At 41.2% G+C, this 17,446-nt stretch overlaps 1 protein-coding gene across 3 annotated transcripts in view; it reads right to left on the bottom strand.

Annotated features, from left to right (window-relative positions):
- The window catches only part of CDH4 (cadherin 4), a 553,545-nt gene that overhangs the window by 71,806 nt on the left and 464,293 nt on the right, over positions 1-17,446 (bottom strand). For all 3 annotated transcript variants that reach the window (XM_033010416.2, XM_033010414.2, XM_033010415.2), the window contains exon 7: positions 12,587-12,759. In XM_033010416.2, coding sequence (XP_032866307.1) covers positions 12,587-12,759 — 173 coding nt within the window. The remainder of the gene's footprint in view (positions 1-12,586; positions 12,760-17,446) is intronic.

The following is a 17,446-nucleotide window of genomic DNA, read 5'->3' as shown; positions in this document are numbered from 1 at the left end:
GTTGATTCTCCAGATTTTTTTCTGATTCGTAATTACGATTTAAAAAATCATTTTGTCCTAATCTGGGGGTGGGAAACTTTTGTGAGGTATTTCCTGCCTAATCAGGATCATCTCAATACATGATTGCTCTGCTTCGGTTTCTACTCACACAGATATAGCTGAGAGATTCTCCAGCTCTCTATTTTGGGGTTCACAGAAATTTTTCCATGGCCAAGGGAGCTGCAGGTGAGCCACCTGCCCAAAGATCCATCCAACGTCCTGCAGGTTTCCCTGCTCTTCAAGATATTTTACTAGTGCTAGTGAAGTTCCTCATGGGAATTCAGTTTAGCTATGTCCGTACGCGCCGCGGTCAGGGCAGTGATTGCTTTGCAAACAGCAGATACACTGAAGTCACGCAGACACTCAGTGCCTCTGCAGCACTCGCTGATGGAAGCTGCCTCTGCTTCTCATCCACAGGGCAGATTTTCTGATAGTGAGGAGCACTGGTAACCCTTCCAGGTTTTCTCTTTATGTTCAAATATGCATTCATTCAAACCGCATCTAGCTGCTGATTTACAAGCAAATACTGTTCATTACCTTTTCTGTCAAACATCATGTCTTCTGATATCAAATGTTAAGGGGGGAAAAAATGCACATAATTTACAAATCTAATAACGCATTTCCCATCACACTCCTCTGCATTGCCATGGCCACAAAAAGATGGAATCAGCCAAGATGAAAGCATTTTCAGGGCTGAAGTTTAATGGCTAAAATAATTGCAGAAACATACACATCTCCAAAACAAACCACTTCGAGAATGAATAATGTGTGGAGTATCCTCTCATCTACTACTTCACTTCACCTCAGTACAAGCTCCCCTGTGAGCAAAACACATACAATATACTGTAGGGTATTTCAAACACCACAGATCTCTACAGCTGGGCCAGCTCCACTCTGCTGCAAGCAAATCGCAGGGTTTGCAGAGAGTTAAAAATATAAAGATACTGCTCTTCTTATCTCTCTGAAATTCACCTTCAGAAGGTGAAAACAATGCTTCCTAACTAGGCATTGTATCTGGCATATGCTTGCCTGCGTGGTATCAAACCCTTTCTTTAGAAAAGCAGACAGCTACCAGAAAAACTTTGCCAAATCTACAAGAGTCACTCGCTGTTGACTTACACACCCTGCTTCCCATCCGCAGGCAACAGACATCAGCCTGGCCAGTTTGCCTCTGTTTGAGCATCTGCCCAAACATGTAACCCTTAAAACAAGATTCTTCCTCATAAACTGAGATGAATTCCACACCGGTTTGGATGCGAAACTGCAATCTATTTATTTTTCAGAGCTGTATAAATTAAGACTGGAAAGGCCAATTTATTGAATGTCTGGATAATATGAGTCACCGCATTTTTATCCAATTAGTTCCTCTTCTAAATTTTAGCCATCAGATTTGAGGTCCCTCAGTATGTGACCTGTTTACTTTAACTGAAAACTACGTTTATTTTTCTAGAAAGGCATTTGGAACAGAAAGCATTTTAAGTGCAAAAGATGAATAGCTTGAATAAAACATCACTGTACTGACACATACTCTACTTAATGAGGATTTCTTACACTCAATCCCCACACTTTTTTTTTTTAAATTGGAATAACAGACTAACAACGAAAGAAAATATTTAGCCTAAAAATTAGAAGAAAAAAATACTCAGGTTACCATGACAAAAGAACAAACTGTATCACTGCTCTGCTACTACAAGATCCTAGATGCTTTAATGTGCAATTCTGGGAAAAATAATGCACAGTTCCTGCCTGCACATGATATGAGAGACCCTCTCCCAACACATAATGAGCAGAAAATATCCCAAATCTTGGTACCTGACATTGTGATTATTTATAACCATTTTAGTGATGCTTAGAAGCATCTAGCAGGAACAGTTGTTCTCCCCTTCAAAGACTCACCTTCTTGGATACATATTAGTACAGAACTCAAGGAATTAGACAGTATTTGTGTCACAGAATAGCAAACTCCCACATTTTTGTCCCTGTGCACACATTTTTGCCTTTTTGGAAGTATTGCATCCCCAGCAACTCCATACTCCATGATCCTGACTGTTCCAAAACTGTGATGAGATGTACCATAAAGACACTAGATATATACCATTTTAATTATATACTCTCACCATTATTTACACTGATGACTTTCCATTTTAAGAATACTTTCAGAATACCAGGCTCTATATCTGGTCTTTTGACAGTTACATTCCTTTGCATTTAAGCTGCCTTTTTCTTATGCTATGTTAAGAAAAGTAGCTGCTGCAGACTGAAACCTCCTGTAAACTTGTTCATGCTCTGGCAATCGTGCTGATGATAATATTTTAGTAAGAAATGTAGCCAAAGAAACTTATAGGAATGGGTTGTGTTATTAAAAAAAAACACTACTAGGTCTAGGAAGAAAGAGTTAACAAAGTCTCTCTCTAAAATGCTAATAACAGACAATGGTTTGTGGATAAGTTAATTAGCAGAGCTAGCTTGTGTTTAATTATTTCACTTGACCTGGTGCAGATTTAGACAATAATCCCTTTAGAGAGGAGAAGGGGCTGTTGGAAAGTGTGTGATGTACCAGAAGAAAAACTTTAAATCTTCCTGAGCTGAGCAGGTATTCTTCTATCTAAAATTGGAACGATACACTATTCTCCACTGTAAGACAAGCTCAAATGGAAAAAGAAATGCAGGTCTGAACCAGAAAGATTATGCTAAGGACCCGGTGAGCCTTCCACTCTGATACTTAACTTTTTTTCTCCCCCTCCCTATTCACCTGGGATTTTACTATTGAATAATGTATAAACCAACCCACTGTAGTCAGAGGTGGGATTTCATGAGCAACTTGAAACAAGTGCAACCACACTACATCAGAACTCTCTGAACACACTAAAATGTGTGTGAAGAAAGAAAAGGGTCTATAGACTATTAGTATATGTGCAATTTTCTTACAGGAGAGGCTCTGAAGATTTCCACATTTTAAAAAAGAAAACGGATTAGGTTGGGTATCAGTCCTATTCTTGCTCAGACTCTATAATAGGATCCAATTAAACTCAAAGGTTTGTTTTATCTGAATAGGTCAACCCAAATCATGTAGCTTTTCAATTTGGTAACATGTCTTCAATAGCTTGCCCAAATATGAATAAGAAATCATTACAGTTTAACATGTGAATTGGTACAATCTCCTGCAGAGGCTACAGCACCTGAATGCGAGCAATACTTGAAGGAAGTATTGTGTCCTGTCACCAGCAGTGCTGTGTCCAGCTCTGGAGTCCTCAGCACAAGAAAGACATGGACCTGCTTGAGTGGGGCCAGAGGAGGCCACGGAGATGCTGGGGGGACTGGAGCAGCTCCCCTGTGAGGCTGGGCTGAGAGAGTTGGGGGGGTTCAGCCTGGAGAAGAGAAGGCTCCGGGGAGACCTTCGAGCAGCCTCCCAGGGCTTAAAGGGGGGACAGGAAAGGTGGGGACAAACTTTAGTAGGTCCTATTGTGATAGGACAAGGGGTAGTGGTTTCAAACTGAAAGAGGATAGATTTAGACTAGATATAAGGAAGAAATTTTTTTACAATGATTGTGGTAAAACACTGGCACATGTTGCCCAGAGAGGTGGTAGATGCCCCGTCCCTGGAAACATTCAAGGTCAGGTTGGTCGGGGCTCTGAGCAACCTGATCTAGTGGAAGGTGTCCCTGCTCTTTGCAGGGGTGTTGGACTAGATGATCTTTGAATGTCCCTTCCAACCTAAACTATTCTATGATTATGTGAAGCCAGTTATATAAAAAAGAGCTTAATCCAAATAGAAAAAAAAAGAATTAAAAAAACAAATTAGGAAGCTACTCTGGCAGGCAGTAAATAGCTCTGTATGAACTGAGTGGAAGGGAACTCTTCATTTCAGCCAAAGGGTAGGATTCATTCCTGGTGGAATCAGCTCCATGGGAGATGTCAACTGGCTGTAGGTTTACTTTTTATACACTGGTTTTCTCTGTTCTGTGGTTAGAGCATCCTGTGTACATCTTCACAGGGACACAAACTGAAAAACTTCACAGAGAAACTAGACCAATAAAAGCCGCACCACTGCTCTATTTGATCCTCTTTATTAAAAACATAATTTCATGGGGAATGAAATGCCCTCAAACGGAAGCAAGGCCAAGACAAATGCAAGCCATGTGTGGCAGATTGCCTTGTCAGATATTTATTGCAGAGAAGTGCTGTGGTGCCAAGGTGGGCTCCCCATCACCTCCTCTGACAACTGCATTTCGCTGGAGCACAGGGATTGTCAGCCTCATCAGGAAAGATGAAGCCTCCTCACGAACTGGTTTGTAAATGTGAAACCAACTTCCCAAGAGGATCAGCATGGCCACAAAATCATGGGTCCTTCCTCGTCCCTCACAGAGATCTCTGATGCTCTTCTTCAAAGGGCAAGAGGATTAGCAAAGAAGACACAGAGTGTCCCACTCATGAATAAGGCACTTCGGCACTGCCAACAGCAAGGCAAAGAATTACTGAAGGCAAGTTCAAAACTAGCATTAAAAAATTGGTAGGACTGCTCATCCTAGTGACAGGTTGACCATGATTTTCCAAATCCCAAAGAGTTTGTGTTGCATAGACTGAAATAATGGGGAGAGTGTCATAAGGTTTCATGGAAACCATCAAACTGAGCAGCTTGCTTACCAAAGAGGTTCTGCTCTCAAGTTTTTCCAGAGCATGCAAACTGCTCTTTCCCCAAAAGCAGAGGTGTCAAGGATTAAATACCACACATCTATCAGTCAAGGATTAACAATACAGGTGGCCATAAAATGTGCTCTGCCTGTCCAGGAAGTATGATTAAATACGTTTGTTGTGATGTCTTCCTTCCTTCATTAGTGTTTCTCTTTAATTGTCAATGTTATTAAGTTCCTAAACCCCCTAGTGATGACAGGGCCATTAGTGTCTAAGCAGAGGGAGGATAATGAGTGAATTGTGTGGATAAAACCAGAGTGAGGCTGAGCTAACACAAACTCACATTCAAACTGTCCCAACAGATCATAACAATATGTGTAAACAGTTGGTCTGCAGCCCATTATATTTGAGTCCCGTTCATCTTGCTAGTGATTTTTTGTTTAAGGTAAATACCATGGCTATTTTCCTATCTACTCATTGGACTCTCACATGTTCCAAGCTATTTACCAGCCCTTTCTTTTGAAAAGATCTTTTTTTCTCCTATCATCTTCAAACACTATTTTTTTTTTTTTTTTAGTGAAACACATACTCATGTTATTGTCTTCCAAGGCCCACAACTTAGAGCATTTCCTCTGTCAGTCTTACTAGCTATCAGATTTTTATCAAGGAAAAATAATCAAAAAACCTTTTCCATATACACAAGCTCTAAAAACTCATATTTAGTGACTTGCATCAATCATGCAGAAGACCAAAAGGTACAGATGATTGTGAAAACACCCACCAGAAAGACACACAGCCACTGCTATTCAAGAAACACAAACAGGGAGACATATTCTTTCCAGGTATGGTAACAAGGCTTCAGAGCCACTGACATAATTCCCTTATTAATTAAAACAAATGGCATTATTTCTATGAGAAGACTTCGCTCACATCTTTCCCATCCTGAAAGGGCTACCAAGGAGTCTTAAGCAATGCTGGACCAACAGCACTCAGAGCAGATTCAAGTCCTCCCCATCTGCTAACTTCTGGTATCTCAAATTACTACAAGTGGCCCTCCATTGGGTGCATGACGAGTTTCCAAAGGCAGTAAATGGGGTTAATAAAATGAACCTTCACTGATGAGTGGTAGTGCTCCTCACCATAATTTGCTGAAAAAGGTCATTCTTGTCTGTAACGAGAAAATGAAATGCATGCTGGAATGATGGAGCAAGCTCAAATCAGTCCTAGGTACAATGTAGAAACATAAACCAGAATCAAGCATAAATCTACTGGCTAAATTCAGCTTATGGCTAATCAGGTCTTCCTTTGACAGGATACGCTGCTGTGGAAATGGGGTAATTTTATAACTGAATAATTTAAGCAGTTTTATCTTTAAGTAATGATTTCAGGCATATTAATATATAAAGCTTCAGTATTTACATTTTTGTTACACGGACCTGAAAAATTACAAGGTATCAGGAATAACACCGTATTCAGTGATAAATTACTTTTATAGAGTGGTTTTCATCCCCTAGAATGACTCTGTGCTCCACAAATCTGCCCGTGTGGCAGCCGGGCAGAAAGAGAATGCAGAGCCTGATGTGCGACAGGGCTGGGGAGAACTGCTTCTCAATAGCAAAGGGAAACTCTTGTGGAAACATTAAGGCTAAGGCCAGAAGGGACAGGTAAAACAGAGTCTAACCTGCTGTACAGAGGATGCGATGGTATTTTACCTGCTTACCTCTGTTAAGACTCCTGTAGTTTATGTCTGGCTTGAAGATTGTTCCACAAAAACTTTCAATCATCATTTGAATGCTGTGAGAAGTGGAAAAGCCACTTACCCTTGGAAGTCTGTTATAGTTCTTCATGATCTCAGTCACTGGAAAAAACTTGGGGGGCCTGAAAGTCTTGAAGCTAAATACAGGGGTTTGTGGTCCAAATTCATAGAAATGGAAGTGCCTCACTGGCAAAATAATTGCTAATCTCTCATTCTTGTTCTCCTCCTGTGAGTTCAGCTGCGGATGCATTTTTCTGCATGTTTTAATGCAGTGATATGGGAACATCATCTTTAAAAGCAAGATATTTGTAGCTCAGCAGAAACTAACAACCTTGTTTCACTTCTTCTCCTGAGAAAAATAATGGCAAGAACATGAAAACCAGAATTCCTCTCACTTTAAAGAACTCCTGTAATAGATACGAATAGCAAACACGGTGCATGCTAGATTGTGCCTGTCAGAAGATGACATTCCCTTACCAATTCTGCATTAGTCCTCACTGCTTCTTGGAGATGGCTAATTTGAGTGAGGAAAATGGGAAACAAAAGCTCTAAGGTTGTAGTCAAGCCATTTAGATGTCACCTTCCCTCATTCTTTGTATTTTGTCAGTACACATACACAACTGATAATCTGCACAGATTCACTCATGTATCACTTGTATCGTGTTGAGATCCTACAGCCTCACGCTGCAGCAGGTGTTCCTCCAGCCCTGCTCAGGGGAGGACGAGCAGTTTTGCAGAACATTGCATTGATATGCAGCGAGGGGAAGTAATTAACACAGCCGACGACAATTTAGAATAGAATAAATTCCTTTTGTAATATTCCAGGGGTGGAAAAAGGATTGAAGGCTGCTGGACTCTTCTGTCAGAGGAAGTTTTCTGGTACAGGAAACAAAGCTCAGCCTGTGCTACTTGCTGGCTACACTTAAAGTATTGGCTGTCTGGAAGACACAAACCCAGATTAAAACCACTGTATTTGGGTAATCTCAAAATAGTGGATTGCTAACTATGGGACTGTTTCACAAAGGATGAATCATAGCAGTCTCAATGGCTAAACTAATTCCTGCCACCACTGCAATGCTTTGTTTACTCCTGGCCAACATTTGAAATGAAGTAACAAAGAGATTTTGAGAAGCTACTTCAATGACCTGGAGATAAACGTACCCAAAATACACTACAGATGGTGAAAACCAATCCTGGCTCAGCTTTTGGAGGAGCAGAGTAGTGTTTGTTTTGTTTTATTTATTTCATATATATATTTTTTTAACATAACATTTCAAATTTCTGCTCTATCAGAAACGTCTAGTTGCACCAAAACCAGAGTGTTGGAAAAGAAATCAACTGTCTCTGCTAATAAGAAGAACTTTTCCTCTTCCCCACAAAAATCCTGCGATTTCATTCATAAATAAAATAAGCCACTAACTCAGTTGTTGGCAGGCTTTCTCTTTTATCTTTCACTCACTTGAGAAAGACTAGCAACATCACATTTTTGGAAAGCCAAGTGTAGTAATCATAGAATCGGATTTCATGTATTTTTAAAAGCATTTGCAGCAGCAGAGATCCAATCACTTTTAAAAGAAATATAAACATACAGAAATTTGGAAGAAGCAACTCAGCTCCTGACTTCATTTCTTCAACAAGAGATGAATGTGCAGGGAAAGGACTCCTTTCTAAAGGAGATATCAAAAAGTTAGCAACATACACTACAAGCACCGCAGAGCCAAAATACTTATTATCTCAAATAAGCCTGGATGACATTTGAGATGTCTCGACATTTATTGGCCTGCGAGCAGAGCGTGGGATCAACCAGCTTCTTTTCTCTTATTTCTTTTTTTTTTTTCCTCCTGCTTGCTCAAAGTCCATGTTCATAAAATATTTAGGGGAAGCTCTTCAGAGGATGATATTGCCTATACTATAGCCCCAGTGCAGGTTTACTGTGCCTCTGAGACAGATATTCTGCTACCAGAGAAATCAAAAGAGCTGATGGGGTTGAATTACTGCATCAGGAGCTCACTGTCAGACTGACAGTCTGGGCTCAATCCCCGCCTGGGACGCCAGCATGAGCGGCAGCGGACAAAATGAGTTAACACGCAGAACAGATCTGGGTCCCATTTCCATGGTTCTAAGGAGAAATGTTACTTTTCAGAATGGAAAGCAGAAGTATAAATGTTCTGCATCTTTCTGAACCTCAGCTGGGGAAAGCTGACCCTTTTTACTTCTTGTTATTTTCTTCCCAGCAGGAAAAAAAAAAAACAAGAGCAAAGAAATCTGGAATTCAGATGCACTGCTAAATTAGGCTATCAGTTGGGTATCATCTCGCATCGCCTAGTAGAACCACCCATTTCTGCAGCAGTCTGACATAAATGAAATAAGTTATCATGGTCCCCACTCCTACCCCCTGAACTTTGTTACAACCTGTCCATCTCATGTGTTCACAGCCTTCCCTATTAATCCACACATTTTGTGCTCCCACCACTATTTGATCTTTCCCTCCTAGTTTAATTAAATTAGCTACAGATTTCCTATGTTTCTCTGACGTTTTCCTGTATCAGAGCAAGTATCTGCTTTTAACCTTTTCATCTAATCCTGGCTGTGTGAATGTACCTTTGAACCTCTGGCACACTCTAAATCCCTATCATTTCCCCTATTAGTTCAAGGGATATATGTTCCTTTGTTCCACCTCTGGTATTTCTCACCCTTAGGCATCCAGGAGCTTAAATCAGGCTGCTGCTAAACTGTCCTCCTTTAATAATTTTTATGAAGTGCAGTCCAATTATCTTTATCTTCCTTGGGGATCCATTCAATTAAGCACAGTGGTAATGAGTGAATGGACACACAGCATTGCAACCATATTTACATCCAGATTAATGGGAACCAGGTAAGATAACTTTAAAGCCATCAATATTTTAATACCTTGGCTTTTCATTTTGCTATCTTCAGTGTCAGACACATTTAGAGAGACCAGTACAATTTGAGAGGCTGAGTTTTTAATTTCCTTTTTGGTTTGTGGAAATGAGGGTTTAGAAAGAGCAGCAAACTACATGAATTTGTCTTAAAGTATGTTTCTCGCAGGCTAATGGAAACACTTCTCATGACACAAAACAAGCTGGTACTCTTGGTTCAGTTTCTTGGACATTTCATGAATTGACGGTAATGTAAGAAACCAGTAAACCCCCAGTATTTAAGTGGAGATGCTGAGAACGTTGGGAAGTCTCGTTTAATGAGCATGCAACATAAATGCTGAGGTAGAAACACCCATTCTGAAGTGACTTTTCTCCCCTCTGAAAAACAAATGCTGGATCTGGAACATGGACCTGTCTCCCAGATACAGAATAGCTTTGACAGTTATTTTCACGCCTACTTTGAGGCGCCTTTACATTGCAGGAGGAAGATAGAAGGGTTGAATGGAGACTGAAAACCTGGTTCTGTTTCAACACAGCTTAACATAATAGTGTCACAGGCACTGATAAATGTGTCAATAAGCATTTGGAGAAATAACTGGTATCCAGGGAATTTATCTTGGTTGTAGTAGTTTCAGCTGAATAGGTCAGATTTGTTAACATTTTAATTTACACAAATCTGCATTCCAAATACTGCTCTTCGACTCCTTTTCCTAACAACAAGAAAATGTCAGCGGCAAAACCAAATTTACTTCTCTAATAGCTTTCTCAAGATTTCAGGAAAAACAAATAAAAACAAAAAAACAATCTGTGGTACAGTTATGGGAGTTCTTAAACACTGTTTCCAATTTAGAACCTAATACAATTTTATGTTAATAAACCAGAAACTTTTGCCAATTCCAGATGTAAACCTGCAATGCAGCAGAGCATGCTGGGAAGCATGTCCTCTAGCTTCAGGGCAGCCCTAGGATTGTGCCCAGAGCAGGTTGTTCCACCTCGACCCAGGTCTCCCTTGTCCAACCTGGTGCTCAGCCTGGGACACTCAACACCATATTTCCACATACAACGTGCCAGTTTGCCGTGATTCCCCAGAGCCAGTGCAACAGGGGCAGTAACATGAAGCATATGGTTCCTCTGAAAGTTTTAAAAATATTTCAGACTCAATGAGATAAATCTGAAAAAAGATGACTGTTCTGCCTTATCCTTTCCCTCTAATTATCACCTGACTCTTTCTTCAGCTGATTTGCTGAGATTAAAACCTCTCTCCCACCAAGCTATCCCAATCTGTCTCTGAAGTTAATATAAACTGATGACCTTCCTCTACCAGTAAAGCCCTACATTAAAATGCTGGCCCCCATTGATGTCAAGGGGGCAATAATAGTTCTGTCATTTCCATAAAATCAGCATTTTCCTGCCAGAATTCAGATCCCTCCTCTGAGTACTCTGCCAATGTCCCCCCCAGGGCTGAGGGCAACCTCTACAGCACTTGTTTCTCCTCTTCAACTGCAAGCATGCTGCAGGCTTCAGCATTGCCTGGGATAATCTACCTGCTTAAGATTCAGCTAACTTTCTGGTTCTCTAAATAAAAAGATCAGGGAAAGGTCAAATCTGCTCTAGGTTGTGCTTGCAAAGTCTGCCACGTCAGGTGGGAAGGAAGAGGCTCTGGTGCTTCTCCTGCTCCCCCAGCTCTGCTTCTTGTCTTCACATCTGGAAAGCTCTCCGCTCACCTGACCTTCTCCTCGTAAAGCTTTCATACAGTGTCTGCTCCCGGGTCAGCTTGCCCTGAAACTGTGCCTTGGGCAAGCCCCAAATCTGCACCGTTCCTTCCCTGTGCTGGTCCTGTCAGCTGCCCCAGGGCACTCTGCTTGCTGCTGAGCTGCTGCCAGTGCTTTTATCTGCTTTCAGCAGCGGCTCTGCAGCCACATTCGGGATTTCTCCCAAAGCTGCTGTGCAGCTCTGAAGCTGAAAAGCGGCCCCAGACTTGTGAATGAAATGGGCACAAACCCTGGCAGAGCAATGCCCGTCAGCCATCACTTGGCATCTGCAGTGGGGCCAAAAAAGTGCCACCAGAGCTGATGTGGGAGGGAAAAAAATCTCTGAGGTGCTGGAGGTTTTCATCCCTCGGAGTTTGTGTCCCAGGCAGGAAGCCCATGTCCCCCCACATGTGGGGCCTCTTGCTCTGTCTGTCCCTGCCATTGGTCACACGGGAAGAAAAGAGAGAAAGGAGAACAAACCCAGTTTCTAGTACCTTCTCTCACAAATGCAGCATGCTGGGCTCTCTCAGAATGGATTTCACTGGACATCTTATCTCTGGGAACTTAAACGTATGAGCCTAAGACTATGTGCCATACTATCTGTGGCTGGTTGCTCAATGAACACATGATCCTTCCCATCGTTTAGTTGACCAAGATCTCCTAATTGCACTGGACAGGTGACACTCCACAAACTACACAGTCCAATGGGGAAAACCCCCAGAACTTAAGTTCTCCCTCTTCCTTCACATCCACTTTGTTCCTTTCTTCCCCAGTCACTCCAACTCACCACAGAGGCTACACTGATTTTTGTTTAATGTGTGAGGTACAAATGATTTGTCCTTGATCTATACTCACAACTACAGAAGGCAGAACTCTGAGAATCATACTATGTAGCTTACACTGGCAGAGTATGTTTTTGTCAGTAAAAATGAAATTTCTGCTGCCTGTGGAAGTTGTACACTGTAAAATGCCAGGAAGAAGAGGCATTAAAGGCAGAGCCTCACACAAACTGAAAATCGCTGGAAGAGGATTTCCTAGTTTGGAAGTGACACAAGGATGCCATCATGAAACATGCAAAGTGTGTTGGGTATAGGCTGTGTAACTGCTTCCAAAGATGACATGCAAAGAAGTAAGCAAGACAGGTCTAGAAAGGGCTACAGATGTCTGGAACTTTATTTGTCCCCCAACAGAAGGGGGAAAAATGCCAACTTATGCATCCCCCTGCTGCTTCTGGAGTATTTTCTACATTTCTGAGTTGTACAAATTTACAGAAGGAAATTATCAGTTTCATGAGTTTCAAGATTCTCCCAGGATTTCATCGACTGATATGGATTAAGAAAAAAATATCACATCAAAGCCATGATGCCCCACAGTTGTTGCAGAAGCAAAGACCACAATCTCCACGTCATGACTCAAACTTTTAGAAGCTTTGCATTCAAGGCAGGATTTGGGCTTTGCAAGTCAGCAACCCTCAATGGAAAACCTGGTACGATGGCTTTTAAACTCACCTCTCTGTCAAGTCCAGCAGCCACAGTGACAATGTCTCCTGTCTCGCTGTTAATAGTGAACATATTTTGCGATGGGCTCTGTGGGGTCTGAGTCACGATTCGGTATCTCACCATCCCGTTCGCTGTAGTACTATCATCTGCATCATTTGCCGTCACTGTCATCACATAGGTACCTTGGAACAAGAGAAGATGAAATATCAGGACTATCTCATTGCAGAGCAGACTGCGGTCCCATTGACTTGGGGTCATGCATTTTACTCAGAAGTGCTACAGAGTAGACATCCCATTTCAATCCATCCAGCTAGGCAAGGCGAGGATTATGAAAATAGCAACACTGCTGAGACTAGATGATCTGTAAGGATACTGATTACACATAACTGGTATATAGCGAGAAGTCATATGAGGATATTTGTGATTAACTTCTAATTCTTTCAGTCACTGTAAGTTTTAGGGCAGCATTTTTTGTCCTGCAATTTCATAGATTCTCACAGGAGATTTTTTTTTTTCCATCCAATCAGTGCATTCACATGCATTCAGAAGTAGAGTTTAATAGTGGAAAGCCCATCAGGTTTCTCAGCAGCTTTAGAAGGACCCCATCAACATGCCATGTCCAGTGCAGGAAGCAGCTGCCTGCTGCCTCTAGTTCTTGGAAAAATGACCACCTTTCTGGCCCCTTCTGGAGAAAAAAAAAAAAAAAAAGACATTTCTGCAGAGCAAACAGAACAGCTGCTGCCCAGCAGGACAGAAAATCAATGATTTGGTATGTGTGGCCAGCAATGTATTGAATTGTTGGTTTGTTTCTTGCTAATCATCAGTGTCTTCATTTGCCTTGCAAAAAAACAATCCCTACTTTCTAGATACTGTTGGGAGTGCACTGATGCACTGACAGGCTCATTATCACTGGAGTTTGGCAGCAGGGTGTTTTGTTAAAGTGGGAAATTATCATTATAAGGGTAAAAGATGTTACTTGATTGGATGGACTCCTGCAGCTGCATGGTCCTGTGACCCCCCAGAGCTCACAGGGCCCAGCTTTACACTTGTTATATTGGTAGGAGAGAATAACTAAAAGGGCAGACACATACTGCTTACAAAAAGCAATCTGCACCAGTGGATGAAACTAATGATATGAGACCTGAAAGCGGGAGTGAGAGGCAAAGAGAGACAGTGAAACTAGACATAACCTCTTTTAGTGACCACCAAACCCAACAGCATCAATGGAAAGACAGAAGGTACCAGCTGAATACTGCTCGTTTGGGAACTCTGAAGAGATGAACTAACTTATGAGCCTGCTGTGCTAGAGGAGGTGCAAAGTGGTCCTAACAAGAACCTGAGCTGATTCGTGATGGTGCCATGTGCTGTTTTACAAAAAGAGCTGAGTTTGTTCTGCCCACTTGGTTAGATGTAAGCCACTGGCAAACTGGAGGACATGTGGCTACATCAACATTGCACTGTGTCTCATCTAACAAGCCCAGATCCCCAGCTTGGTCACAAAGCTACCAAGCTTCCAGTTCAGAGAAAGCAGAGAGCTGGAGAGATTGCATCTGTTTGCAAGAGAGTTTAAAAACATAACCAATGCTCTAAATGGGCATATCTACCAATGGCTGCAACATGCCCAAATTTTGTACCCTAGCCAAGTGTCTTTAAGCCACTCAGCACGTAGGCAACCCCCCAGTATCTTCCCCAACTTTGGGAAAACATTTCTCAGTATTAGCAATAAGTGGCCTCATAAGTTTGTATTTTTGCACTGTGGAAAGTTCTTTGCTGATCTCCTTCCATCTGGCTCAATCAGGATCTTTTTGTTCCCTGTGGTGATACATATTCCTGTGAGTTTTCTTAGTTCAATAAGAATTATAGATTAAAAAATAAATGAATGTGTAAAGCAAATTCTAATGATGAATACATTCATATCTTTCTGCAATAATCCTGACTCACATTTGTGAAATGAAAACAAACTATTCAACAACTTTAACATTTTTCCAATCAATAAACTTCAGGAGAGGGAAGGAACACTGAATTGAAACAAGGCTATGGAAGCAATGATTTTTCTCCTTTCTTTTCAGGCATTCGTTCTTTGCTCTTTTGTAAAATCCAGTTATCATGAGACAACTGATACAAATAAAGAAGCCAACCCTTAGATAAGTACAGGGGAAATGTACAGGAGGAACTTAAATAGGAAATATGCTGAATTAGATGTTTGATTTGGAATTTATGTTATCTTAACACATTCTATACTGAAAATATCTCTGAACAGAATGTCAAAACCTAGGGCTAATGAAAACAGAAGTGGAAGAGGAAAACAGAATCTATTTTAGGACATGTGCAGTCTTGGGACATATTCCAAAAACCAGGTATTATTTTGTGATTCACTTCTAGTTCGAGAAACAGCTACTAGGTTCAGACAAGGGCACTCCACAGCTGTGGTCCCTCCTCATCTGGGATCACTCAGACTGCACTGTAGTTTCCAAAATTAATCAGGATGTGTGTGAGATGGTGGGTTTCCAGCTTGTAGGGGAACCCAACAGGCTGCAGCTGAGGTGAGCATGGGGGGAGCTGACAGCAGCTATACTGTGGATGGAGTGTGTAGTAGGTGCCATTCACTCGTCCCCTGACCTTTTTGCTTCTTTCCTGTGGTATAGTATTGCACTGAGCATATCTGCTCTAGAAAAAATGACTATTTCAACAACATTTGACCTACATCCCCATAAAGGGAGATGGGACTGGACAATGTCTCTAAAATCATGAACTGAGCACCAGGGAGCTGTATTTCAAGAAGCAATCTGCTCCCTATCTCATATCTTTAATTTCCATTATGAAACCCAACCACAGAGAAAATAGAGGAACTTGGCATTAATTACTAACTTGTAACTTAATAAAACATCCTCTGCAAAGGGCCCTGTGTGGCTGCAGCACTCTGTAGTGCATGATGGAATTGCAGCAGCTGCTTCCTTCCCCGGCTCTCCCTGGGGCTGCTTGTCTGACCACAGTCTGCTGTAAACCAGCTGCAAATTACTCCTTCCTCTCTGCAGTCTGGATGGCAGCTGATATGTCTGTATACATTTCCCACCTGGCAATGCTGACCCAAGAATAAGAATGTGATGGCATCTCCTGTTGCCTGTGCTGAGGGTACCCCTCCTGAGGACCAGTCCCAGGGGATCAGCTGGTGTAACCTACATCACCGTCTATGTTCCACTCTGTTTTCTGTACATAAAATCTGTCTTTAAGCAAGACATACCCTCTAGATACCTGTGTGGTGCAGTGAATGACATAAACATATATCTGTGCATGAGAGTATTCAACAGAGCAATGTGGATAAATACTGCTACAGTGTCTAACATCTTCTGGGTGCTATATAAAGTATTCCACTATATTAAGATGGTTGGTCATGATTTACCTGCTATAAAAGTAAATAATATCATGTTTCTATGTCCTATACATGGGGATATATCTTCATATACTTTAAATTAAGATAAAGGAAATACATCCTCATATCCAGCCCCTATTACTATACAAACTAGGTAAATACACAGTGTCAGACTGCACAGTTCTTACACGCTTGAGGACTGAGGCTGGTGTTGTTAGGGTTTAAGTGAAAAAGTACAGACTACCCAATCTGCATGCAGGATGTGTGTACGCATTTTGTGGAAATCAATCAAACTATTAACCACAATGTCTTTAAATCCCTATATCCTACCCAAACAGAGACTCGAAGGACTTACTGCAGACCAGAAACACTGGGCAAACTCCTCCAAGTCACACTCAAGACCCCCACACCATAACTCTGGCATTTTTGGGTCAGACCCTGCCAGTGACGATGGGGCTACAAAAGAGGTGGATAAATGGGGCAAGAGAGACTTTATGCTTTCAGTGTATGACAGAAGCATTAGCTTTATTTTTCTGCTCTGAAGGGCTTGCTTTCATGCCCACTGACAACATTAAATGAATGCACGAAGTGCCAAAACTCTGGAATTTGCCCCAGTCTGTGCAGTGTATCACGTAATGAATAGCCAGTCCAGACGGTGTTTGATATAACTGTATTAAACTACACACCTGGTCTACTAACTCAGGTAGATAACCTGTTGAAAGAAAAATATATCTCATCAAATAAGGCACATGGTATGTTAAATAAAATACCTAACCTAGTACATCATGTCAATATTAAATCAAATTTGTTGCATGTTGAACAGCTCTTCCGAGAAGCAGATTGAATTATCATGCACAGCTAGTGATGACAAGATTACTGTGCATTAGCTTTCATTAACTAATGTGGCAAGTTCATATATCACCTGAGTTAAAATTAATGTATGGCATGATGAAGAAGATCTATCAATAAAATGCAAGACCCCAAGAATCTGCAACTTCACAGTGATTTCCCAGAGACCGCAATTTTCTGGATATTATTTTGTCAAATGAGATATTTTTGTTTCAATCTAACAATGGACAAGACACAAGAGAGAGATGCTTGGATATAAACCTTATAGAAAAATATTCCCATTAGATTAATTAAGATTTCTACAGGACAGGAAAAATAATGTCTTCCAGAATCTGGGGGGATGGAAGCAAGGGGAGATAATTTTCACCTGTATTTTCACTTCTGTTTATCAATTTTAAAATTAATTGCATCTGCTTGTAAAAGACTGCAGAAAGATTTTTTTAGGTTCACTATATCTCATTTGATCTGTACATGTTAAGTAAAAAAAGAAGCAAAACAAGAAAGATAGCTGCCCTGTCTATGTATAAGCAGATAAGCACACAGTCGTAAACAAATGTGTCCCCCCAAATCACCCTGGAATCTGAGAATCAGCTCAATTCTTTCTAGCTCAGACAGTCCCAAAGCATGCCAAGGACTGCTAATTCACATCA

This window comes from Tyto alba, unplaced genomic scaffold, assembly GCF_018691265.1.
Source record: "Tyto alba isolate M040663 unplaced genomic scaffold, T.alba_DEE_v4.0 Super-Scaffold_33, whole genome shotgun sequence".
In the NCBI taxonomy this organism is placed as follows: Eukaryota; Metazoa; Chordata; class Aves; order Strigiformes; family Tytonidae; genus Tyto; species Tyto alba.
This window is presented reverse-complemented; position numbering and strand designations above follow the sequence as displayed.